The sequence below is a fragment of the Martes martes genome, assembly GCF_963455335.1.
Source record: "Martes martes genome assembly, chromosome: 12".
NCBI lineage: Eukaryota > Metazoa > Chordata > Mammalia > Carnivora > Mustelidae > Martes > Martes martes.
In genome coordinates this window covers 89,697,137-89,706,658 of record NC_137900.1, presented here as the reverse complement: position 1 = coordinate 89,706,658, position 9,522 = coordinate 89,697,137, and the positions used below count along the sequence as shown (strand labels likewise).

At 62.2% G+C, this 9,522-nt stretch overlaps 1 protein-coding gene across 4 annotated transcripts in view; it reads right to left on the bottom strand.

The window, feature by feature from the left end:
• Positions 1-3,649: 3,649 nt before the first annotated feature.
• The window catches only part of PTPA (protein phosphatase 2 phosphatase activator), a 30,632-nt gene continuing 24,759 nt past the window's right edge, over positions 3,650-9,522 (bottom strand). For all 4 annotated transcript variants that reach the window (XM_080820450.1, XM_080820449.1, XM_080820448.1 and 1 more), the window contains exons 9-10: positions 9,152-9,259; positions 3,650-5,136 (exon numbers count right to left, since the gene is read on the bottom strand). In XM_080820450.1, coding sequence (XP_080676576.1) covers positions 5,059-5,136; positions 9,152-9,259 — 186 coding nt within the window. In that variant the 3' untranslated portion in view covers positions 3,650-5,058. The remainder of the gene's footprint in view (positions 5,137-9,151; positions 9,260-9,522) is intronic.

Sequence of the window (9,522 nt, the reverse complement as noted above, 5' to 3'; positions counted from 1 at the left end):
GACTTGGGCCTCAGCAGCCCAGCCTGCCTCACCATCAGCCAGGTCCAAACGTCCACCCAACGGAGCTCAGCTCAGCACTCACCGCTGAGCTCGGCCACCCCACCCCAGGCACCGAGGGACAGTCCCCAGGGTCACTGAGAACTCAGCCCCTTCCCTTAGCACCAAACCCTACTTTAGTCTCCCCCTGCCCAGCCCGGGGCTCGCTCTCTCTGCCCTGCACGGAGCCTTCAACACAAGTCCCAGCCAAGTCCCAACTAAGTCTCAGCCCCGTAGCTGGCACCCAGCTTCCGACCCAGCACCCAGACAGCTGTCAGTGTCCTAAAACCCAGTCTTGATGTCTTTCTCTCTCTCTCTCTCTCCCAACCCCCCTCCCCACCCCACCCCCACACACAGGCACCAGTTAAACACCTTTCCTGGCCACAGATACGTTTACTGGGGCCTGCTGTGTGCCAGTCTGTCTGGCACTGGGATTCAGCACCAGGTGGGTCCCTGCCTTCTGGCGCCCCATCGACTAGCGGACCAGACAGATGTGAAGCACATACATTTCGCATTACAAACCTCACAATTCGGTGAGGTTGTGTTGCGTCGAGGGGATGGGTAGTGTTACGGGAGGCTCAGCTCCGAGCTCTCCGCAGACCAGACCCCATCTGCTTTTCCAGCTCTGCCTCCCGTGACCCACACCTCCACACCTCCGCTCACAATAGGCTCCCCCACCAGAATGCCCTCTGTCTCTGCCCGTCATCCCAGGCCCGGCTCAAACGCCACCTCCTCCCCAGAGCCTTCCCTGAGCCCCTTCCCAGAGTCGATCATCCCGCTTCCCCCACAGCTGGTCCAAGATCCTTCTGTTTCCACTAGGTCAGAAGTTTCTTTTCTTATTTTTAGGATTTTTTAAAGTCATCTCTGCGCGCAGCGTGGGGCTCGAACTCACGGCCCTGAGATCAAGAGTCTTGTTCTCCACCCACTGAGCCAGCCACGTGCCTCTGGCTGGAAGTCGCTTAAAGGCAGGATTCTCACCTTTTTCATCTCCACACACCTGCAAATGCTGTGTATATAGCACGCGTTTACTGCTTGTCATACACAGGGAGAACATGTCGCCGGACTTGGGTGCCAGTCTTAGGCGCGCCTGGCCCTCCCTTTTGTTCTCCTTCCAACCCCAGTCCTGCCAGGGATTCTGCTAGGAAGGGCCTCTCTGCGCCCGCCGCCACACCCGGGAGCACGACCTCCGTGCCCGCTGAGCCGGGAACACACGTGCAGGGCCCCATTTGCTCCCTGGGGCCTCTCTAGTCCAGGACTGTGCGCCGCCGCCGACGCTCCCTCCTCCAGCGCTGGGGGCCAGCCCCACACTCGGCTTGCCTTAGAGCCCAGGGAGCCCCAGGGAGTGACAGCAATGCAGCCCTCCTCCCGCTGAGCACAACTCAACCTCCGCCCATCCCATCACCCGGGCCCCAGCCGGCTTGCCAGCCTGCTCTGAACCCTTGCCCATGGGCTCAGGGTCCAACTGTCCCCCACAAGCCCCCATCTCCTGCCCGCCCCACCCCACAGGCAGTTGGGGACAGAAGGAAATCCTGAACAAGGCAGGAGGCACGAGTCGTTGCCAGGGTCCACCTTCCCTCTGCTAAGAAGGGACAAGCAGCCTGGCATCTTTCCAAGGCCTCGCTGCCGTCAGCCTCCCCTCTTCCGCACACAATGGACAGGGCCTGCAAATACAACGATCATCACCCCTTCGAGCCTTCCCTGACCTCGAGCCCCCTACCCACTCTGCCCATCTCTGCTCCCTTTCCAGCAGAGCTCTGGGAGAGGGAAGTGAGGGGTTGTGCTAGAGTGCCCTTGGCTCTGCGGTCCTCCTCCCAGACAGGTGGGCTTGGACCAGAGACCCCACCTCTACGCTCCTGTGAGCCCCTCGTGGGGCCTCATGAGGACACGGGAAGTACGTCCACCTCCACGTGTGATTCCCACTCCCTCCCCAGCCCTCTGCCACTCTGCCACCCACCCTGCCCAAGCAGCCCTCAGCAAGGCACAAAGACCCAAGACTGGTTCCGTCCTCTTAGCCACGCACCCAGGGCTCTGACCTGAGGGTCCTCTGGCGCCCCTCCCCTACTGGTCTGCCCAGAACCAGCCAGCCCTCCTCTTGCCTTTATGCCCTCCTCCTGCCTCGGTGACCCCCAGGACCTGTCGCTTGCTGATCACTCCCTAGTCCGACAGCCCGGCCCCGCCCTTGGCTCGAGATCAGCAGACCCAGAGGCCAACCCCACACCTCCTCTTAGACGCTAACAGGCATCCCCCAGGGCCCCCAACAGCAAATCCCTCCTCCACGTCTGCCCCACCTCAGTAAATGGCATCAATTGGGCTGCACAAGCCAAGAGTTGGGGCTGCTCTGGGCTTCTCTGTTCCCCCTCACACCTTCCTTCCTGTTGGTGATCGCTCTAAACACGGCCAAAACGGGACCCCCCTCACCACCTGCACACTGAACCCTAACCCAGGCCACCATCCCCAGGCCTCCTCTTGCCCCACATACTCCAGGCCCTTCTCACTGGCCAAAGCCTCCAGCAGCCCCCCAGAGCATACTCGGAGACTAAACCCCAAACCTGGCAGTAAGGACCTGTGAGGACCCTGCCTCCCGACCCCCCCCGCCCCAACTTCCAGCTGCTCCCCCTCTCCCCGCGCCCCACCCCATCTCCAGGATGCACTCACGGTCCTCCAAGGGGTCTTTCCCAACCGTGTGGCTCAAGCCAACCCCGCCTGCCCTGGTCTCGATTAACCACTGGTTATTTCCTTCCTAATACCCACCACCACCTCACATTCCAGTACTTGGGAGCTGACGGCGGTCTTCCGCAAGAGAATGAGGAACACGCAGCCACCGGCCATCTGTGAAATGACTGGGTCCTCACAGTCCATGGCCGGGGTAGCGTTACGCCCACTTTCCTGACTAGGAAGCCCGGCTTCCCAATTAGGGTCTCCCAGCTGGTAAGTGGCACAGGGGGCCTGAAGTTGGCTTGGGGGACCTGGCTTGAGGCAGGGCTCCCCGCCACCACGTCGAAGGGCCAAGAGAAGGGCCAAGGGCTCATCCTCCGAGGAGACTCACCTACAGACACAAGCCCACGAACAGGTGTGTGTCCACCTCAGGTACGATGGCCCCCCGACTCCCAACTCTGGCACGATAGGGACAGAGGGTTGGGGGAGGACAATACAGAAAGTGCACCCCACACACCACAGTGGCATGGCTCGCAGCAGAGTTGGGTCCAAAGGCTCTCCCGTCAAGCCTGGAGCCCAGAAGGGCTGCCTTCTAGAAGGGCCGGGGCGACCACAGGCGTCCACTCCGAGCCAGGCCCCGGGCTGAGGACCTCACATCCTTCACTCACTCCTGGCCGGCACCCTGTGACGGTCCCCATTGTGCAGATGAGGAAGCCAAGGCTCAGAAAGATTCTGTAACTTACTTCCAGCTGGGGGTGGGGACAGCCAGGACCCGCCAGAGCCTGCTTGGGCGACCGCTGCATGTTCACTGGCTGCCCAGGGAAGGCTCAGCCCAGATGCCGCTGAGCCAGCCAAGCCCCAGACACCAGGGCCTGAGGGAAGGGGACCTGATAGGGAGACAAACAGGCACGTGGAGAAGGAATAGACAGGTGGCATGAAAAGACACGTCTCACACGGGTGACAGGTGCAAAACAGAGGCTTTAATCCAAACAGCAATGAAGGCGCATGGGGCTGGAGGGGCACAAGGAGGACGGGGCAAGAGGAGCCAGGAAGGCGGTGGTCTGGACCCTGGGAGGGAGGCCAGCACTGGGCCTCTCCTAGGAAAATGATTTCCGTGACTCTAGTGGTTCCCGTCCCGGCCTCTGCCCAGGCCATCGGCCCAGATGTGAGGGTCAACCCCCTGAATTGTGCTTCTTGGGAGCTCCCCCTTCCCAAAGGGATGTGGACCCGGACAGAGGGTGGGGGTAGTGGAGAAAGGCAGGCCTGGGCTTGAGCCAGGGAGAGCCTGCAAGAGGCTAGCCCAAAAGCAGGCCTAGAAAAAAACTCAGGACCTGGCATGCCAGCAACCCCTCACCCAGCCCAGCCCCTGCCATCCCACAGAGCCAAACCTGGGCTTGGGGAAGGGGGGCAGGGCTGCCCTGTCCTGGAGAGCCAGTCGGTGAAGTTCAGGGAGAGAGGAGGATGGGGGGGTTGCTGCTGAGTGCTCCAGTAGCCCCTGACCCACTGCCCTGAAGGGCAGGGAAACAGGGCCAAAGGGCCCTGGAGAAGCAGGAGGGAGGAGGGAGCAGAAGCTAAGATTTGTGAGGAATCCAGGTCCCCCACAGGCCCAGTGGGCCCCAGCCCCTGTCTCGGCCACCCCCTCCCAGCCTGAGAAACTTTGGAAAGGCAGGCCTCCCCGGGGCAGCCAGTGAGCAGGCCCTGCACCCAGTGTCTACCCAAAGGGCAGCTCCCAGAGGCCACCCCGGCAGAGGGCGGCAGGAGTCGTTATGGCCAGAAAACCCAGCAGAGCCAAAGGGCAAAGAACAGAGAAGCCAGGATGAGGCGCTGGACACAGGCACCAGCAGGCCCAGGGGCCGATGCTCTTCGGTTCCCGACCCCACCCCAGGCTGGCCGCCAGCCTCAGCCTGCAGCCTTCAGAGCCCCCAGACACCCACCCAAACATGGCTTCAGAAACAGACCCCCCCCCGGGAAGCAACCGCTCCAACCCCTAAGAAGGCAACAGGACCTGGGAAAGGGAAGCAAGCCGCAACCCCCTTCCCCTCCCAGGGGTGCAGACCAGCCCGGGTCTCGAGTGGGACCGGACAGGAGAGGAGGGGAGGAAGGCCAAGCACAGGACCGGGGCCCGAGCACACCCCGCCCCCCGCCATGGGGAAACGGGCCCCACTTTGGTCACTTCTCCCTTCACTTTGGGTCCTACACCCTTACGCCTTGAGCCTCCCTCAACCCCGCGCTCACCGCCCACCCCAGCAGACAGCCTCTCAGCAAACAGAAAGAACGGGGGAGGGTCAGGGAGTGACTGGAGCTGGGGCAGGGGAGGGCAGGCACAGGCACGGGTGGCCCGGGGGGGGGGTTCTGGCTGCTCCGCCCCTAGCATGAGGTGACCGGATGGATGGGCAGCAGGCTCCCGAACTTGAAGTGTTGGATCACAGGAAACTTCTCCAGGCACTGTGAAGGGGAGAGGGGAGAACAGAGGTGAGGATGACGCTGCACCCATCAGGGGCCCACTCAGTCTCTCGGGCTTCCAAGGGACCCGGGCACAACTCTGGAGCCTCAGAGCAGCGTGGTACCCAGAAAGTGTCCACCCAGGGCCCAGGAAGGGGACCAACCAAGGGGAGCTCTCAGGCCTTCAGGGAAAGGCAAGGCTTCCTACCTGCTTCTGACCACCCTCTCCTATCCAAAGACCGCCCCCACTCCATGACAATCAGACCCACCAAATAATGAGTGAGGGAGAGGGAGAAAGGAAGGGAAAGAGAGGGCAGCCCAACCTCATGGTGGGGGGGTATGGGGGAGGGCAGGAAGTTGGGGACCAGAGACGAAAAGAACCTTCCAGGCCATAAGGGAGCCCCCAGCCCAGGTCCCGGTCCTGGAGGAGAGGTGTGGGGACCTTTGGATACAAGCCTAAGAAGGGTCCAAGACCCATTTTTCTGCAATTTTCAGTTATCTGGACTGAAAAAGACACCTTGGCTGGCACTTCACAGTCAGAGAGTAAGAACCAGTTAACGTGCCCCAACCCCCAGGGCAATTCCCAGCAGCTCTGTGCGTGGGGCAGATGACAAGAGCACCCAACGGGGGAATGGCCTGACTCCCTGAACCCAGGCCAGACGGGACCTCAGCCCAGGGCTCCAGGGGAGATAGGGAGGTTGGCAGGGCCTGCCTGGCGCACAGGCAGCTGGGCCCCAGGCCACACACCTCCGCCCTCTGACCAGGCACGGCTTAGCACCACCCGGGACCAGAAAAGGGAGGGTGGGCCCCACCTCCCAGCCTCCCTACACCAGTCCTGCTGTGCCTCACACAGGCCAGGTCACTGGCTAACTCTCTCAGGCAGCAGCTCCCGGCAAGTGCGGATCACCTTCTCTCGTACCTTTGACCACGGAAAACCACCAGAATGGCTGGGTTGGAACAGGACTTACAGCTTCAGATAGGGCGAGTCCTGCTCTGTGACTGTGGTCTCAACCTCCTCCTAACTCAGGGGGACAAAGGTGTGCCACAACTGGCCCAGGTCCCCTCGCTTCAACGACCAGGTGCAGAAACGAAGAGGTCTTGACCAGCTGTGTGTATGTCAAGTGGGGGACAGTCAAGGCCTAAAGGGGGCCCAGGAGCAGGAAAAGGAGAATCTTTCCATGCGATGGGAGAAGGACGCAGAATGAAGCTCAGTGTGGGAGCCGAGCTCCAGGCCAAGGCAGACTGCTGGGCCTAGAATGGAAAAAGTGGGGAGCAGGCAGGAGCGGGGTCCCTGGGGTGCGGGGAGGAGGAACAGCAGAACTCCAGGCCAGAGGCAAAGGCAGCTGCCATTGTGCTTATGTCATCAAGGAAGTGGTGGGAGTTTGTAAAAGGGGGCCCCTAGGGCCCTGGAATTCCAGAAAGGGTCAAAGGTCACCCTGCTTCTAGCTCTCACTCAAGAGAAGCTGCAAAGGCCAGAGGCTTAGCAGGAGGGGGCAGGGGCACTTCTCTGCACTCTGCCTTGGGGACCCAGAACAAGTCCCCCCAGGGCCCCAGCACAGGAGAGGGACTGGGCTCAAGGTAAGAGGCTACCTGGGGCAAAGGCAGGCCGGGGCTGCGGGACAACAGCAACAGTGGAAGGGAGCCTCTGGGCAGGCCTTCTCCCAGCTAGCCGTCGGGGGGCGGGCGGGGGCGCCTCTGATGGGACAGGGCAGAGGGGCGTCTCGGGCTCAGCCCACCCAGCACAGACCTCCCAGCTGGAGGCCCAGATCTGGAGGCCCTTCCAGGTGCTGATGTTTCAAGGGGGAGAAGGGGTTCTCCAGGCCCTGACAAGGCCCTCCGGAAGGGAGCGCCAGCAGTGACAGCCTTTGGGAAAGACAGGCCCCACCCCCCACCCGTAAGGGTCCCGAACACGTTTCCTCCTCACTTCAGAAAGGCAGGGGCAGAGATGCACACAGCGGGTCCCAAATCCTCAGGCCACCTAATGCCAGGCCTGGTCAGGCCACTGTGGCAGCTCAGGGGACCAACTCCCCTCCAAGAGCCAACTCTGGCGGCCCTGACCTTGCTAACCCTGCTCCGGACTTCAAGACTCGTGGGTCCTGCCCACCGACTGAGAGCTGACCCGACAACAGGAGTCTTTTCCCTGGGACCTCTGGGAAGGGGGCAGGCAATCCCACAGGCTCTCAGGGGCCAAAAGACCAAGGGGTACCCACTAGAACCTTACAAACGAGCGCCGAACATCACAGAGATGCGGGGTTCCTAAACCCGCAGTCAGGGGCCCCAGCGCCGTCCTACAGAGGAGTCTGGCCGCCACATAGCCCCCCCGCAAGGCTGCCAGCCCGCCCCACGCCTGCTCGCACGCAGAGCTGCAGCTCCCCCCTGGTTTGGGAAGGGCGCGCTGGCATCCCCTGGGGACCCCCCGGTCTGGGCCTGAGCTGCAGGGCCCACGGTGCCACAGCCGCAGAAATCCCACAACTGCTACAACTGTTCTGTTTTGTTCCTGCGACTGCGGCGCCGTGTGGAACCCCAGCCCATCAGGCGGGAGCTCTGCGAGGAGAAGGTAGGGGAAGGGGGCAAGGGCTCCTGCTCTGCCCTAAGGGCCACGCCCCCCCCCCATTAGTTTCCAGTGAGTCATTCGAGGGAGAGCCACGCAGGAAGGGTAGCACTTCGGACCCCAAGCAGGAAAGGCCCAGAGCCCTGGCCGCCAGGAGTCCTGGCCGTGGCAGTGGCAGCCGGGAGCAGGGCTGGGAGGCCGGAGGGGCCAGGCGCTCCTCTCATGCTGCACGCAGCCCCCAGCAGTGGGGAGGGGTTCCCCATCAGCACCCACTTAGGAGACTGGCGGGGGCAGGTGGGGGGTGTGTCAGTAACAATAGGACACCCAGAGGGCAGTGCCCGGGGAGCTCTCCAGGCAGGGGACAGCCGGACTGGAGGGCCCAGTGGGCCAGCCCGGAAGGAGCAGCAGGGCAGCCCGCGCCTCTCAGATTAGAGAGGTATGTGGGCTGGAACCTAAACACAGGATGTGAAGTCCAGAGGAAGGGGACCAGAGGGGGAGGGGGCGGAAGGGAGAGAGAGGGCCAGGCCCGGTCAGTTCCAGCGCCATTAACCCCTTCAAGTCCATGCAGAGGGAACAGGGCCAACTGGAAGTATCTATACTACCAAACCACAGCCAAGCCTCTAATGCCCTCTTCTCCCCGCGCCCCCTGCCTCCACTGATGGGGTCTGCGTAAGCGCGGAGCATAATGAAGTAGACCCAGAGAACCACTTCCCCTCCCTCCGTGGGAGAGGGATGGCCAGACGTCAGGAGATGGGCACACGGGCACGGGACAACACCAAAGACCACCAGCCTGAGGGCGGAAAGAGGGGACTTGGAGGACTCGTGACTCTGGGCGAAGGACTTCACATGGAGGCCCTTCCCTGGCCAAGGTCACACAGCTCTGGCATTGGTGTGCACAGATGTGGAAGGAGCTAGCGAAGGGACAGGATGGCAAGAAAATGTCTCCTCCCTACTTGGTGGGGAAAAGGTGCCAAAGGGGAAAGAGGGCAGAGGACACCCTCAGGAGCCGGGCAGCGAACTCCCAGCAGGGGGAGCTCAGGGAACCCACGTCCTCACCCTGTTCTCCCATCAAAGAGCAGGAGGACCACCTGAAGTGGTTGCCAGAAATGTCAGCTCTGGGCCTTCCGGGAGACCCCCACCTGCCCAGGGATCAGACCCACCAACACCTGAGGAGCACCAACTTGGCTGCTGCCTCCAAAGCCCGTCCGCCTACATGTCCCCATGGGAGACACGGCTGAGAGAGGCCTCTGGCCATCTGACAGGGCCCTGAGCTGCAGGGCCTTGACTCGGTCACAGGGCAGAGCTGGGCCTCAGCCCAGAGATTCCCTGGGTGCCCATCCCACAGACCGAGAGAGACTCTGAGGCCTGCAGCGTCAGAGAAGCTGGCCCAAGATTTGGAGCAAAGCAGCAGGGCGTGGGGCGCGGTCGGCAGCCCCAGGATCTGGAGCACCAGCCCACCCTCCTCACCTCGGCCTTGTACATGCGGATCAGACCCTGGTTCACCTTAGACCAGGAGGGCACGGCGCTAATGTTCCACAGCTGGTTGGAGTGCTCTGCAAAGGGGCCTGTCTTCATCTGGAAAAGAGAATCCACAGCTGGAGAGGCAGGCCACCTGGGAGCTCACCCCCGGATCCCAGCAGCAAGGTCACGCACATATGTGTACACGCGTGTGCACGCACACAAACATGCACACGCACTAAAGCACACATGTGCATGCATATATGTGCACACAGACACGCACACGTGCGCATGTATGCTCGAGGACTTGGCTGCACCATCTGGGAGGGAGGAGACACACACACGTGCGTGCACACAGAGGTGCCCATAAGTATCAGAGA